This window comes from Myripristis murdjan, chromosome 11 (genome assembly GCF_902150065.1).
Source record: "Myripristis murdjan chromosome 11, fMyrMur1.1, whole genome shotgun sequence".
Taxonomy (NCBI): domain Eukaryota; kingdom Metazoa; phylum Chordata; class Actinopteri; order Holocentriformes; family Holocentridae; genus Myripristis; species Myripristis murdjan.
Window position 1 is genome coordinate 21,431,607 of NC_043990.1, and position 17,529 is coordinate 21,449,135.

General features: G+C 44.0%; 1 protein-coding gene across 1 annotated transcript; it reads right to left on the reverse strand.

Annotated features, from left to right (window-relative positions):
• Positions 1-928: 928 nt before the first annotated feature.
• On the reverse strand, positions 929-16,715 carry smap2 (small ArfGAP2). The gene is made up of 10 exons (XM_030064507.1): positions 16,360-16,715; positions 6,123-6,256; positions 5,153-5,238; positions 4,957-5,035; positions 4,599-4,658; positions 4,061-4,118; positions 3,098-3,255; positions 2,800-2,983; positions 1,593-2,092; positions 929-1,420 (listed from the first exon to the last, which is right to left on the reverse strand). Exons 1-10 carry the CDS (start codon positions 16,463-16,465, stop codon positions 1,295-1,297), a joined length of 1,491 nt encoding a protein of 496 aa, XP_029920367.1. The 5' UTR covers positions 16,466-16,715; the 3' UTR covers positions 929-1,294.
• Positions 16,716-17,529: the final 814 nt, after the last annotated feature.

Here is a 17,529-nt window from a genome sequence, read left to right on the forward strand (position 1 = left end):
GGTGAGGTGTAATGTAAGGCTGGGATGATGATGCAATTTTGAAAAATTGATATATTGGGCAAAAATGATTGATTATTATCTATATTTTTACTATATTTACAGCACTGTTGAGTCAAAAGATCAACTGTACTGTACTGTCTTACAAATAAAGTGTTTATCCATAATTTATCCATAATTATTGATAAGTGGTCCCAGCCCTAGAATAATGCAGCCCATTCACCTGGATGCAGCCAAAACCTTCTCTAATTCACCGACTAATTATGTCATTTGAGTCTAAACACTCCCCGCTGTCACGATTTCAATTATTGCAGCTTTAACTCGAGATTTCTATGACAACATTGCATGCAAGTGAGCTCCCACGTGTCCCACCCTTGCTGAGGGAACAGCACAGTGAATTGATATGCTCAAAAGTCCATCCAGGAGAAGCAGGTATGATCCAACATACTGTTAAAAGATTGCTAACCGCTGAAGTGAATCTGAATTGTCTGGCGATCACTAGTGTGAAATCCCTTCAGAGGCCGCACAGGCGCAGCACAGCGCATCTGGATACCGTACAGCCAAAGTAAAGCTAGCATTGATCTTTGGTTTCCCAAAATCCTCTGCTGGACTTTGGACACTTAACGCCTAGACTAGATACTAATTCTACCCGAAGCCCTGTGTAAATTGTGTAGAGGACACCACAGTTGAGGGCTTTTTTAAGGTAGGCCTTGTAGCTGCTCTATCTTGTGAGACACTGAGGGACTAAGAAGTTAACACGTAAAGGGATTCCTTAAATTATTGATGTGATTGGACGGGCAGGCGAGCTTTTAGAAAAGTACAAACCAAGTGAAGACGAGCAGTGAGCGGACACCCACTTAGAGCAGGTTTGCGCACACACATGGACACACTCCCACACACAGTTTTATTTGATTTTTTGTTAAATCACACACACACACAGGCAGGGTAGACTATGAGATGCGTGGCCTCTGAACCCTGTTTTCATTTGTCTGGGTTGCCATATAAGAATGTTCTGAAGGCAAGCATGGGAATTTGCAAAACATGGCTATGGATGAGATGGGAAGAGGAAAGGTGTTTGGAGAGGAGAGAGAAAGAGAGGTAGTAGTAGTTTCCTAAACCTTATTCCTCAGACCTGGCTCCACCCTCCTCTTCCTCTTCGTCTTCCTCCTCCTCCTCCTCCTCCTCCCCCCTTGCATTCAAAAAATTTCTTAAGGAGAGTCCAGAAATTTCTCTAACCCAGTTTCCTAGCTCCCGTGTTGGTTGTTGACGTTGTCTCGCTTCCTGGGGGCAGAGGAGTTCATTTCCAGACGTGCGCTGCCATGTGCGCGGAGCTCGGCGTCGTTGATCCTCCCATGTGTTGACCGCTGTATCCCATCATGCCGTTGGTGCCGTAGAAATTCATGCCCGCCATGTGCTGAGTCATCTGGGACACAAAAGACACACTACCCGGTTAACTTCTTAGCCACTTTTCCATAAATAATATTCAACAATGTGACTATTGATTGTGACTTTATGAGCACTTACGCTCTTAAACTGTTAAAAAAAAAAAGTGTAACACACATAATACATGAACACACACACACACACACACACACCTGGGTGATGTTCCACTGCAGCTGCTGGGCTTGTTGCACTCCGTACACCTGCTGCTGAGGTAATGTGGGCAAACCTCCCATCTGCTGCTGTCCCATCATGCCATTCTGCTGCTGTCCCATCATCCCACTCTGCTGCTGCGCGATCATGGTATTCTGCTGCTGTCCCATCATGCCGTTCTGCTGCTGAACCATCATACCGCTCTGCTGCTGTCCCATCATGCCTTGAGTCATCCCTGTCATGTAGGGTGATGCTGCAACCCCACCAGGCTGAGCCATGACTCCCTGGGCACCCATCAAGCCGTTCTGTTGTCCCAGCATGCTGCTCTGTTGGAGTCCCATCATGCTGCTTTGCTGAACTCCCATCATTCCACTCTGCTGCTGGCCCATCATGGCCATCTGTGACGCCATCATGGTTCCTCCCATCCCACCTGCCTGGGCTAAAGAGTGATATGAACCATACGGGTGTGTGGGGTATCCCATCTGATTCATGTACAGGCCAGCTAGAACAAACAAATACAAGAACATGACAAATTAGTAAGGATCGCTATTGCATTGTGAACACACTGCTCCATCAGCTCTCCACCATGACCAAGATTTGAAGAGCCATACTGGTCTAACACTTGTGACTGCGTCTGTCCAGCACCTCCAAATGAGAGGCCTCCCCTGGATTTTTTTTTTTTTAAGTGCTTGTCCCATAATTCTATGATATCAATAAATACAGTGTCTGTGATTTCTCTAAGATAATGACTGCCCATCCCCTTTCTTTTGGTCAGTTGATTACCGCTTACTGTTTACTCGCCTTAAACATACCTACCAATTATAATTATGCCATTCCCAGTAGAAAATATGACAGCTTCCAATGGGGAAAAATTAGACTAAAAACCTGAAGCATGTTTATGTAAATATGTGAAGAAAAATCAGTATGAGGATATGGTCTGTAAAAAAAAAAAAAAAAAAAAAAAAAAAGATTCCTAAGTAGCTTCCTAAGCTAAATATTGACCAGAGATGTTTCTTGACACTTAGGAAAAAGGCACATATCTCCCTTTTACTTATAATCAAGGGTCAAATGGGTCCATATCTCTGGAATTGAACTTCCTAGGGACTCTCAATGTCCATCTGGGTGTTTTCGGAAACTCCCAGATGGACATTGCAGAAACCTTTTCCAGCTTTGCCCACAGACCATGTTTGGCACTGGCGTGTTTCTCACCGTGAGCGGTCATACTGTTGGCGTGCACCGAGGGAGCCGAGGCGTACAGAGACAGGATCGAGTCCTTGGACAGTTTCTTGACGGTGGTCTCCTCTGCTTTGGGCGCCGGGTCCAGGAACAGACTGAGGTTCTCAGGGACAGAGGCAGCCACTCTGCTGCGAGGCATGGAGCTGCTGGATACAGGCTGAAGAGAGGGAAGAGGAGAGACAGAGAGAGCGAGAGAGAGAAAGTTAATACTGATGGCAGATATGTAAGTATTTCATTACAGGGTTTGGGAGAGAGCGAGTGTGCTGCCTACCGTGGTCTTAGTGGAGGAGGCAGATGAGGATGTTGGCAGAGAGCTGAACAGATCCAGGGCGGAGTGTGACAGAGCCGGATTAGCCACCGCTGGGCTCTGTTTCTCCTCTGGAGCACACCCGCCACCATTAGACACCGCAGGACTCGGGGCAGGGGCGTCTAACAGCGGGTGCAAGGAAGCATGGTTACAGTAACAGGTGTGTGTGTTCGGTAAATCATTAAAGCAACAGGTGGATAGGAGTTAGACAGAAGCTTAAAGGAACAGTGCATGGATAGAGCACTCTACCCATATGTGTGTGTGTTTCTGTGTGACTCGGTAGGAAATAGTCCCCGAAAAAAACTCTTTTCCCCAAAGGGCATTATGACGGGCATCTGTGTCATTGTTTTTGGAAAGAGCAGCGGATGTTGAGTTTTTCCACATTTACATTTTTGGTAGTTAACGATCCAGATGGATAGATTGCTTTTTTTTTTTTTTTTTGTATTTCAGATGAACTATTCCTTTAAATCAATTCCCATCATTTTCCATCATGCCAGTGAATCCTGGACAAAATTTCATCAAATGCTTTCATCAGAAACTACAGAGCTATTTGTGTTTCGCTTGCCACCCCCCCAAAAAAAAAAATAAATAAATAAATCAACCCCAAAAGCAAAAAAAGCGTTTTTTTCTCTGTGCTCACTCTAATGAGTTTGGGACTGCAAATCTGCTATTTGGAGTGTCAAGTGGCCTTATAGAAAAGCACTGGACAGCAACAAACCCAGGCAAACAACCAGGAAGCAGCTCTACAGTGAAGCACCTGATTTTTTCCAGTATTGATCGATACGGTGATGGAATACAAATGGAAAAGAGGCCGCAGGTTGAAAATGGAGTTGTGGTTCAAGGCTCCTCTGACATTTGGAAAGAACACCGATGGTGCCTTTCTCATTATGTGCTGTAATACAGAACGCTTTGTATGTGCGAGCGTACCTAATCCAAGCAGATCTGTGACGGACTGGGACTGCGTCTTCGGGCTGATGTCCTTTTTCTGTCATAAAGGGAAAAAGTCGATACAATTGATGCAATACGTCTGCCCGGACAAATGAGTTCAAATCCAGAACAATTGACTCTTCTCCTGCCAGCCTCCCCGGTGGCTGAATGACCTTACCGCTCCAGTCAAAACAGCAAAGTCACCCCCCCATTTTCCACTGTAGAATGAAAGCTCATCGGTTCAAGAAGCTGCTCTTATCGCCCTCTCCTCACTGAATGATTTCCCTTTTCTACACCCTGTACTTGCTCTCTAAAATAAAACACACACTCCATCGCTATCCTTACCTCTTATTCTATTCCTTTTCCTAGCACTTGACTCTTTCATGGTTCTTCTGTGGTCACAAAAAATACTGTAAGTCGCTCTGGATGAGAGACTAAGAGCTCAATGCAAATTGTTAAAAATACAACAATTGAAGCGACGTGCCCAGTTCCACTCCATAAATGTTGTAACACGACGGCGGCACCATGCTACACTCACCAGTTTCATCTTCTCAAACACAACCGGCTCCTTGGGTATGTTGTCACAGCTCTTTTCTTTCTGCCCAGAGAAAACAAGCATTATTTGTGACGGCAGTATGTTGTCTGCTCTGTGGAGTTTTTCAGCTTTTGTATTCAGTTTTATTTGCAGTTTGGTTTTTCAGAGTTCTGCTGAGCATGCAGCCATTTGTCAGCATCCTTCTGCTTGGTATGTATCTTAACAGATGTATATTCATTGTATTGGCTGATACAAATTGGTGATCACAAATCTTCTTCCCTACCTGTTAGGCCAGTCTTGTGTGTGTGGTGTGTGTGGTGTGTTTGTGTGTGTGTGTGTGTGTGTGTCTGTGAGGCCTCACCCTGAGCATCTGGATGTCAATGACTTTATCCATGTACTTCTTCTTATCGTACTTGTCCCTGATGAAGATCTCTGCAGACCTGCACAGCATGTCAAGGACAAAGGCACTAGCTTTGCATCTCACACATGCACGCACACATGCACACGCACACATGCACATACACAGACATACAAACACAACATCATAAAGAGGATACTGGTCTGTCTCAGGGCGTTGGAAACACTCCGGTAGGAAAGCCTCATAGAGGCGTTTGGCTTTGGCGTTCCCCATCTCCTGGACACACTGACACAGAAACACGACATCTATGTCACAAAGTCAGCCAGTGTGAAGAAATGCAAAACAGACTCCAGAAATCGTGAATGAGTGAGAACTATCTTTGGTATCAGACTCAATTCCACAAATTGAAAAGAAATTAAACTGGATTTTTGTGGGTTTGTGCACCGCTGCATCTCTGATCATAAACTAGAGTAAGATCTTCTGGGAGCCGGAGTTCAAGAAGATGCTGTGAACAGGCATTTGATCACACTGCAGAGCATGATACTGACCTTCCTGCCTCACATTAGACTCGGAGAAACTGAAATGCATACTGATGAGAAAGTGTTTACTTCCTCCTCTGCATGTGAGCATTTAAGTATTAATGTTACTCCCCATGCCTCCTTGCCTAATTATTCAGCACTAATCAGAGGCTGAAACCAGGATGTGAGAGCTCTGAGTCGCAGCCAGCACAGCTTTTTTTAATACTTCATTTAGTATTAATACTTTAGTAAGCATTGCTGCGATGTTGCTTCACCTTCAAACAGAATTATTAGGAAAACTTCTCGTTTTCCTGTAATAAAAAAGTAGAAGTAGTGGTCATTTGACAGAGGAGACAGATGTTTTGTGATGTAATGTGTTACAATAATATAAAACCAGCAGCTGGAAGTTTGTGCAAATCCAGTTCCCTGTTATGGAATGTGTAATCCTAATGAATTTTTATCATTGCTTTGTCCCAAACCATATTTCAAACCTACAACTGTGCTAAGAAGGAGCGTGCATCTCATACATCAACAAAGTCAGGCTTCCAGTCATAAATATTTATGACAAAAGTGGTAGATCTTGGAGGGTCATAATAAATTCATATACACTTATAGGCGCAGCTGATTCGAGTCAGCAGTGTTTCCTCTGACCTGGATCTGCTCCTGCGTCCACTGGTCCAGGTTGACAGACTTGACCTTGGAGATGTGCACCCCAAGGTTTCGATGGATGCCAGCACAGCGGATGCAGATAAAGATGCCCAAGTTCCAGGACGCCCATCTCGGACCTAGTGGACGGCAATTGAGCAAGACGAGGAGGATTAGATGCTTATTTCAGACTTAGAGAGAGGAGACAAAAGGACAGGAGGGGGGTCTTAAAACCAGGGGAACAACATAATCAGACCACAGAATTCAAATGTAGATGTAAAATGGAGAGGTAGGGTAAGAGGCTGAGATAGAGACATGAGAGAGGGTTGGGTGGGGAGGCTGAACTGAAGAATGTTGAGGAAGAGTCTGATTAATTTCAGTCCAATTATAGATAGACAAGCCTGAAACCTCAATTATGAGTTTGAATTCAGCAGGGAACATATCCAATCCCTCGTTAAGTCATGTGGTGTCCTGACACATAATAAGATCCAATAGGAGTGTTAGCCTACATAGCTGAGACTGAGAGGAGAGACGGAGGGAGGAAGGGGGAATAGAAAATCACACACACACACTCACACACACGCCATCATATGCACACACACTTTCAGCCTGGATACCTGCAGGGGTGATTACTCATTTGGTCATGTGCTTGTGTGTGCATGTGTGTGCATGTGTGTGTGTGTGTGGGGGGGGTGGATGGATGGGCGAGTGCACGGGCATCTGAGTGACTCTTTCAGTGAGCCATTTTATCCGTATTGTTGCCACATGTTTCTAAAAGCATGCATTTGAGCATTATGCACCCCTCTTTCCCCACATGTTGTATAGTATTGATGCATGTGATGATGCACGCGTCTCTGTGCATCTTCACTTTATCAGCAAAGCTGTCAAGATACAGTCTGAGCAAGGAACTCTGGGGAGGGGGAAAATAAAACATCGCTCTCCAGCTATTTTTCTGCTCAAATTATGCAACAGTCCTCTTCAGAGAATACAGCGAGCTTCAAAGAGAATACTGAAGCTTGGCGCCTCTCTCTCTCTCTCCATCTCTCCTTGCATCTCTCTCTTCTTGCCCCTCCTCCTCTTCTCTCGTCTCTCTCATCCTGCTCCCCCCTCCTTTTCTCACTCTACTCGGCTGAAGGGCTGCTGAACCTCTCTCTCGCTTTCTCTTACCTCCCTCTCTTTTCCACTATCAGCCCCGTAATGCCTACATCCCGATTTTAGCAATGATGCAGTGTGGCTTTTGCACCACTAGATGGAAGAGCAGCTTTGGCTTTGGCTTCCCCGCTGCACTCTGCTGTCGGCCAGTGTCACAGCACGGCGCTCAAGAAAGGCCATTCTATGCAAATAAAAGAGGAAGTTCATTTTCAGAAGGGAAAACATGCAAAACCTTCCTCTCCCGCAACCACTGGCGGAAACACTGTGTCTGGCAGCAGCAAGCCAAATAATGGCCTCTTGTCTTGGTTGCATCCTGGGAAATGCATAGTAAAATAAACTGTTATTTTGTTTGCATCATAATGAGACAATCATGGGATGTCTGGCTTTGCTGGTGCATTGTGGTCTGCTAAGGCCCAGCCGGGTTTTCAAATTTCAAATTGAGTTGCAGTTATGAAAGGAAGACAGTGCACAGATTGTCAGGAAGGCAAATAAAAAAAGACAAAGAGCAAACCCGACCAACACAAAGAGATAGACGGTGAGACAGACAGTGTCGATGTCCATCATCGTGACCGTCTGACTGCAGTATTAGCTGTCATGCTGGCTAATAATAGTAGAATTACTAAGCCTACTTATCCAATGTAAACATGGGAAGTGAGAGGGAGAGAGAGAGAGAGATTGTCAATTGAGAGAAACCCCCCAGAGCACTGGAATTAGTTTGTTTGCCCTCCTCATCCTTATTCTAATGCTTTTCTCTGTGCTGGCCGCCATTTCTTATCTCGTTCACCACTGCTGCGCCTCCCTCCTTTTCTCCCCTGTCTATCCATATCTCTCTTCCACAGCTCTAATTCCCCCTTTCTGCTACATTCTCCATTCTCATTTTCTGGGTTTCGCTGCTTCACCCTGCTTTCTCTTTTCTTTGCATATTGTCTTGATCTCTGTTTTTCTCTCTTTTTTCCTTTCAAACATCACCTCATACTTTCAAACTGTGTGTGTGTGTGTGCCTGTGTCCAGTTGTGTATGAGAGTCCACGGCAAACATCTCCTACTCTCATTCTAGTCTCATATTCAGTGTTAAAATCTTGTTTTCCTCCAAGCAAGTGAAAAAAATCTGCATGTGGGACGCAATAATCCCACTTGTTTCCAGCGCTTATCAACTTGTTTCCAGAATTTTGAATCAACTCGAATCGAGTGTCATTTTCTCGACACTAGTGGGCTGGTCTGCCTTATTTTGCCTTGCTCCAAGATATTATACTTGTTACCAGAAAAAGTCCCGAAACAAGAGACGCCGTGCTGGAAACAAGTGGGATTATTGCAGCCAACTGGCAGATCTTTTCACTTGTTTGAAGACAAACAAGGCTGAACATGAGACAATAAATGACTTGTTAAAATGGAGATTTTTTTTTTCAGAGTAGGTCTAATCTGCTTCCAGCAGGGTAGGAATGTGCTTGCCAGGGTGCTGGTGCTCCAGCTTGTAAGGGTGCGTGCTGAACGGGTGAGATCAGGGAAAGGTGCACATGGCCTGGCAGAAGCAAGAGCACAGGGGAGGAAGAGGTTTAGGTTGAGGAGAGAGGGGGTAGCCAGGTCTGGAATACACTGGTAGACATATCAAGTGAATCACACTGCAGCAAAACACAGTCTCTTTTCCCACTGCAAATCGATGCAGTGGCTGAGCAAGAACCCACATATGGCCAGTAACGCTGCACACTTCAAGGTACAGTGAGCAGAAAACGTAGGAGGAGTGTGGGAGGAAAAGACACCTAAAAAAAGAGTGAAAGTTTGAACAAACAAGTTGTGCAAATAATGTTCTATGTGCTACTCGGTTTGCATTGCAGTCCTCATTTCTTCACTGTAGTGTAAGGGCAGTGTGAAAACTTCCTCTTTTCTTTTCTAACGAGAGGAGGAATGCCAGCACCTTTGTGGTTGAGGCTTATGCAAAAGCTCGGCGCTTGACTCATGAGCCTGTCCTCACATTTGGAGGGCAGCACTACCTAAAAGCAGAAGGAACGCATAGGCGAGTGATGAATCATTCTGGCAAAACGACTGGTTGTGGTTGTCAAACATCCAGCTTCAAGCACATCAGGGGAGGAGAAGGCAGTGCTGGGGCGAGAGCCAAAATCACAGAGAGAGAGAGACAAACAAACAGTGATTTTTATAGACATCAGATGGTGGACTTTAGCTGTTGGATGGCCTGCTGGGATGTGCAGGGGGTCTGAAGAGCAGTGCGCACCAGCAAGGATCTGTAATGAAGACTTCAGCCACTCACTCACACACATACACACACACACACACACACACACACAAACATTTGCATTACTGTACCCGTGAGGACTTTCACTGACTGCATTCATTCCGTAAAATTCTAATTCAAAAGTTAACCCTTGCCATGACACATCTAACTTTAACTTTAACCCAAAAACCTCATTCTAATCTTAACCCGGCATAAACCAAGGCCTGCGGCTGAACTAGACTCTTGAAGACATGAGGGCTGACAATTGCTGGAGTGTATTCGTCATTATTCTGTCTTTATAAGGACATAATATAATCACACACAGCACGGCACAAAACACACAAAGACAGGCTCACACAGACAGACCCATGCAAACACACATTCAGTGTGTGTTTGCAAATGCAGGGGTGCATGTCATACACATGTGTACAGCTGTACACATACAAAACACGTGCACACACACACACGTGCACACACACATGCACGTGCGTGAGTGGGTCCATATAGCTCATTAGTGGCTAATCTCATAGAGGCTAGATCGTCATTGGATCATGCTGTCTCCCCCCTATACCATCACCACACACACACACACACACACACACACACACACACACACACACACACACACACACACACACACACAGAGAGTACTTGGTCGACCTCCTTTACTCAGCCCTCAGCGACTAACCCCTTCCAGAAGAAACCCTGGGGCCGCCCAGTGGCCCAGAATCACACCAAAACCAGCAAAACCAGTCCAAGCGGAACAGATGGACCCCTATTGATAATTCACTAATACACTGTAAACCCACCAACTGTGTCAGTGTGCGACAAACAGTCAGTGCCAAACTCACTGCGACTGTGATCTTGCTGATGAGTCACTTTGACTGCATGGGTGATGAGTAGCTGCTCACTGTCCACCTTAAACTGTTTTTTTTTTTTTTTTTTTTTTTTTTTTTCAGACTTATTTTGATGAAATTGCTGTTAGGTGACATCTTTTCTCCTGTTAATTTTACTATTGCTTTTATTTATTTTACAGTCCCGGAAAGCCAACTAGTGTGTATTTGTTTTATGACTATTTGTGGGAATGACATCATGCCCATCTTCACTGTTGAGGTATTGCGTAATCTGCTATAAAAAAGAAGTGCAATGCAAATGAAACTTTTATTATTACTATTATTCACTGGACTCCACCACAAACCAAGCTAAATCAATGATGCCACCACTCACAAGGATAACAACACCAACTTTAATTTGCTTTGCCTTCGGGCCCCACTAATCATAATAATAATCTGGCTCATAACTTGGCATCAAAGCCTTAAAAACGCCAAGGTTACCTTGTGTACTTGAGGTTAGCACAAGTTTCTTGTGTATTCCCACAACAGACCAGGAGTAATATTGACTGTATCAATGTGCCACCTTCTCCTTGGTACAGTTCAATGCTAAGACTCTTAACAGCCAATCACCAGGTCCTTGTTTCGATGAGACTTCCTGCTGGCTGCTGATTGGATCGGAGTCAGGGGTGTGAGGGGAAGGTGAGGGGGAGGAGGAGGGGAGGAGAGGGAGCCGGGGGTGGGTGGGTTGGCTGTGGGGGGTTAAGAGCCGTGGGATAAGGCATTACATCGCCCGTTGATATCACCACGGCAACCATGGGCCGGTGTGTACGTAAACACAAGTACAATGGAGACAATAAGGGAGGCAGGCTTTTACGCAAGCACCCCCACACACACACACACACACACAGGCTGCCCCTCGAGACTAAAGCGAGAAGTGTTGACTACAGCATTCACCTGCCTCACCCCATCTCATCGTTATTTCCCAGCAGCGCTGAGGATTTACAGTAAAAGTGACACGTTGTGAGGAGGAGAAAAAAACTGATTCATATATCATGAGAGAAACTGCACTCATGTTATCTTCCTGTGGTATCTACAGTAAGCATAGGGCTTGTCTGATAACTGTTAATGTGTTTGTGTGTGTGTGTGTGTGTGTGTGTGTGTGTGTGTGTGTGTTTTGCTCCATACACCTCGTCACTTCCTGTTCAATCAGCCAGGGGGAGGAAGGCGATAAAAGCACAGTAATCTTTGTCAAAGCAAACAAGATTAGACAAAAGCCCCATCCAGAGCCATATGGCCAATAGCCTGACTGGAGGGAGGCGGGGGGACAAATGCATTCACACCGGTGCTTCCATGCACATGTGTTAGTATCTGTGCATGCATTCACTGTACAGTATAGTAACACTTCCTAGTTCAGCACAGTGTGCCAGTCAGGTAGGAGGTAAAACCACTCTCTCTATGCACCAACCCAGATTGCGGTGCTGTTTTATTCACTGGCAAATTTTCATACATAAAGAAAAAAAAACAAAAAGGTTGTCAAAGGAATAAGGAGCTGCTAACCATTCTTTCCGAATTTGATTCTTTTATCTTTAGCAACTTCAAATCAGTGACGATGAACAGGTTCAGTGCTTTGCTTACGTTCACTTCTACAGGACAGATGGCAGATGATAGGGATCAAAGTTGTGACCTTCTGATTACAGGACAGTATCCCTAACCACTACACCATGTGTGAGAACATGTGTCATATCAGCATGGAAACATGCAGCACAGCATTTGTGTAATAATCACTGTAAATATGGCATGTCTTTTCTCATACGGTTGACAAATGGCATGCATTAGTTAGAGAAACTGACTGCAAGACTAAAGGCAACAGACCAGTGAAGGACACAAGGAAGATGCCAATTACGTTATTTCTAAAGCTAGGGCCTCTGCACCATGTGTGTGTGCATGTGTGAGCATGTGTGTGTGTGTGTGTGTGTGTGTGTGCGTGTGTGTGAGTGTGTATGCACTGCTATTTTCTCTCCTAACCCCTAATCTCATCTGCAGTCTAATTAGACTAGGCTGTTGCACAGTGAAGTCACGCCAATCAAAAAATAGGTGCACAGCCATGCTTGTGACCATGTGTCTGTGTCTGTGCGTGTGTTCGTGTATGTGTGCATGTGTGTGTGTGTGTGTGTGTGTGTGTGTGTGTGCGTGAGAGGAAAAGAAAACATGTCATATTCACAATGCAGTAAACCTCCACAGCATCACACATGAAGGACATTTTTCCTTCTAATTCATTCAATCAGTCTTTTGGACTGTTGGCTTATTTATGTCGTTAGTCAGTTTAGAATAATAAAAAATGGGCCTGCCTTTTGATTTTTAGTAAGCGACTGATTTTCTTTTTTCACTTGGAGCTATAATTGTAAAAGTCAGATGCTCTGCTTTTTTATAATCAACTTTGTAATAGCCCAAAGAGTGTTTGTCTGAGGACGAAAAGTTTCAATTCTATTTATATCCTATTAAAAGAGCACCTGAGGGCTGTAGACACTGGAACAAAATCTTATCTCACTTCACAGTTAATCTATCAAATCTTCAGTTATTTTGCCAGCCCATGTGATGAAGCGGGACTTAGACAAATACATTCACTTTTACTTTCGCTGTGTGTTTGTGTGTGAGTGTGTGTGTGTGAACTGTTTCTATGGTTCCCTGGGTACAGACAGCAATGCACAAACCCTGCCAGCTTGCTATTGTTGTTGTGATCTACATCGCTCCAGTGAATACTCCAGACTTGCGAACAGACAATGTTGGTCGCATAGCTACTGTATAAGCTGGAGCTAATCATGTCAAATAAGTGCATAATGTGTCTGTAAGTCAAGATGAAACTTTATTAATCCCCGTGGAGAAACGGGATTAAAGCAGCGGCAAATTTAATAAGATGAATCAAAATAAAATACAAGCACAAAATGGAATATAAACTAAGCAATAAAATAATATATAAAAATAGAATAGAACCAACTGTGGGGTTAGATGAACATATGTTCCTGATAGATTCAACACATTAAATAGACTTGATGAGTGGGAGGGCTGGGAAAGCTCATAGATTACTTACAGTGGATTTACTCACAGCTGTCACATGCAGATATTTCTAACAACCTAGATGGTGCACTTAAATACTAATTACTAACGGAGTTTGAAATTAAATTTTTGGTTCATTAGCCAGTGTAGCTGATTGATTTCAGGGTTACCGGGCAGGATATTACTACATAAAACAAATTTCTCCTCAAACATGACCAAAGCAGAACATAACTTCATGCATTTTATCATCTGTCATTACAGTAATAATGATGAGCCTCATTGCAGATTGTAATAACACACTTTCTTTGCATTAGAATACTACCCTCATTTATCCAACATAAAATGCTATTTTTTATTTCTGAGTTGCTCATTTCAACACCAGAAGAATTTTAGAACACCCCAAAGCATAAATCCATCTTGTCAAAATATTTTATAGACTTTTTTTTTTTTAAATCAAACATCAAGCGCAAAGTCAACCAGCTCATGATTTCTCTCTGAAGTTTCTGATGTCACTGACAACTTCAGAAACACTCTCTTGTCAAAACGGCTTGAAGAACCGACAGAGTCACACTCTGCGGCCACTTTTAACTTGGATTTGACAGGTAAGTAATATTAAATTGAGACAGAGATGCAGCATCGGCGTTACGGCGATAGAGGCAGACAAAGTGAGAGATAGAGAGAGAGAGAGAGAGAGAGAGAGAGACAAAGGGAGGGAACACCTAGACAGTGATGGCGTCCATCCAAATGAAGGGCGGGCATTAAACTGAGTGGGAGCAAAGAGTAAGGTCAGCTGGCTGGCTGGAGGTCGGGCAATGCGTCTGCCTGCCTGCCTGCCTGTCCACTGGACCTCCTCTCTGACTATCTTCCTGTCTACACTGTTTGTACAAAACATTAGAAATGCTTTCTTGTTCCATGAAACAGCCCGGTGGATAAAACCTGGGGAAAACTACCATCTTTTATTGATTTCAGCTATTACATCCCCTTCAGACATAAGGCGGAAATTTAGTCAGGCACGGAGACAGATTAAAGGAGGATTTTTAAGCCTCAACATGATTTAGATATGGATGTGCTTTGTACACTCAGGATCTACCTCTCGTTGGCTGCCTGTCTCTCTGTCCGTCTGGCTGTCTGCCTGCATGTCTCTCTGTCAAAGCTGCAGACATACAGTATATGTGAGCCTATATGCTATGTCTGACTCAGTGCATTTTACTTCCTCTATGCATTGCTGCTTCCCCTTTCGTGTGAGAAATCTCAAGGATGAGTTGGCCATTTCATTCCGTGAGTGCTCCCGACATATAGCGACAGCTTGCAATGATTTGCATGCAGGCCTGCACTTTACAATTTATGCCCGAGGTGGGTGTGTTGCTGGCCATGTGGAAATACGCTATGGGTGACATGCAGCTGATTTCAAGGACAAGGTATAGTGCAGTGAGACGGATCTCATCCAACACCTCCGTCATCTGATAACAGGGCCAGATCTGTGGTAAGACCAGGTCTGCCTTCAAATCTGGCAACAGACAACTTACAGTAGAGAGCTGTTTTCTGTACAAATGCACTGATAATGGTGGTGACATCGGATACTGCAGCAGTAGATGGCTAAAATAGGATGCTGGCAGCAGTCAGTGTCCTCAATTCTTATGTGTAACACCAGTAACCATATGTCAAAAATCAAATCAGCTTCTTTCTTGAGGACTCTCTGTCACACAGACACATGTCATGTCTCTCTAATGCAGAAAAGATGTGCATTATAATTCAGTTGTCAACCATGATGCCAAACTAGTTGTCTACATTAATATTGCTCACTGATACTTAATGTTGGCTGACACTTGATGTTCACTTCTGGCTATCTGAATTGATACTTAAGTATTTTTGATGCACCGTTATTTATATACATCTCCATGTGTGGGCCTGCATAGAGGCACATTACAAGCACAGTTTGCCTTTTTAACATCAAACACGTCTGCAACAAAGAACCGATATAATATTCACAGTTAATCCTGATGCAGCATTCAGATGAAATGCTGAATGACCGTATTATTCAGAAGGTTGAATTACGGCCCACTTGCCTCCTCACCAAAACAGCAGTGTTTAGCCACCGGTATGTCAAAACAGGTTCAGCAAATATAGCTGGTCATGTAGTTCAAGGCTTCGCTGAGGCTACAAACAGACTGAGGGGTCAGTGCAGGCACATATAAACACACACACACACACACACAGAAACCAAGTCTGAGTATTGAGATACCCAGTAATGCCAGAAAATAGATCAAATGAAATAAAATGAAATAAAATGAAAACAAAGGCTCATACCATACATAAGGTCACTATAACCTAGTTATACTATGCAATAACAGTTTACACACTAAAACACAATAACACGCTACAATTAACTCATTATTGAGTATCACAGACACACTATAAATCCCTATAGGAATACTTTATTATAGCCTATGGTCCCTCGGGTTATGAGTGAAGCTTAGGAGTGTCTCTACCTGCACACAGGACTCTATAGGAGCAGACTGCAAGGCGACAGAAAGTCAGTGCACGCCTCTTTGACGTTTCACTATTATGGCGTTCTTTTAAAGGTAGGCAGTGGGAAGAGTGGGATTTTATATTTCACACATTGTCTGGTTGTCTAGTTCTGTGCCGGATCAGACAGTACTAAAATGCTCAGATGTGGGAATCCCTGAGACAAGACCTATATCACGTGTGGCTCCGTGACCCAACTATCTGGGAGCCCCTGACATGGTTTGGTGAGCCTGGCTGCTGCCGACGATGTGGCCCCGTGGGGCCCTGACGTTCTTGCAGCATAGTACAATGTAATTGGTCGGGGGTGATGAATGCAACACCGCATTTTGGAGCGTAGTAAAGATAAAGGAGAGTTGATTCATGTGCTTCCCGTTTGTGGACTAGACTAGACCCCATCGTGTAGGCACTCACAACCGCAGAAACAGATAGTAACCCGGGGTAGAAACACCTACCTTTTGATTCGCAGTCTGCGCAGAATTTATTCTCCTCCAGCGCCAGTAAAGAGTTGAGGACAGCCTGATATCTGTCAATGTCTTTCACAGATTTGCCCGTCATCATTGCCCTGTTCCTCCACCTCCAAAGCTCCTTTGTCCTTGCAGACTATTGCCAAATAGCCTACTATAGCTGATGTTAAATTTTAAAAAAGGAGAGAAAGATGGTACTATGCAGAGGCGATGCGCCTCGCTCCTCTTCCTCTTCGACAGAGTAACGCGAGTTTGTTTCACCACGATGGGATGATTGCTGTTAAGCCAATCAGCATGCAGGTTTTTCGAACTGTAAAAGCCCTAATCAGAATAATGTGAAGAAAACTGGCAGCCTGTGTGATTGCTAGATTTGAAAATGAATTATAATCCTCGACTTTGACGAGCATCTGGATCTACTGATTTGCACCGACCGCTCTCCAGCTCTGACAGACAGTCTTCCTCTCACCTCCCCTCTCTGTTTCTGACAGCGGCTCCTTCACACACACACACACACACACACACACACACACACACACACACACACACACACACACACACACACACACACACACACACACACACACACACACACTGTACCCGTTTCCTTTAAATTAAGAAGACAGAGTGTCGGTAAGATTGGTATAATTCTTAATTAAAACTATCCAGAAACAACTAAATGTTTTTGAGTCTTATTTTATCCGTTTTGTAAAATTGTCGCCTCATATTTAGAATAGAGCTACTTAGTGTAAGTATAAATAGCGCCACCCTGTGGTATGTTATAGGCAGTGATTTGGGGAAGTAGCGTTTATTGTCTCCTCCACATCACAAGGCGGCAATAACAACACATGATGAGATTTAGCAGCAGAAGAAGAGTCGCTTTGACAGCTGACTGGAAGAGATTAATCAAGTTTGTCAATATAAGTCAGGGAGACCCGGAAGCACCACGACTTTACCTTCAGAATAAAAGCAAAAAAATGTAGCCGTAAAAATAGGAATATCCGAGCGTAGGATAGCGTGCAGGATATTAACAATATCTTTGTTTTGTGTTTTCCGCTAACTAAAAAAAACTCCTTTAATTCAGTGTATATTTTCTGTAAGCCACACAAAAAGCAAGGACAGCATCGGGACACATTTGTAATCTTATGAAGGTTTATTTTT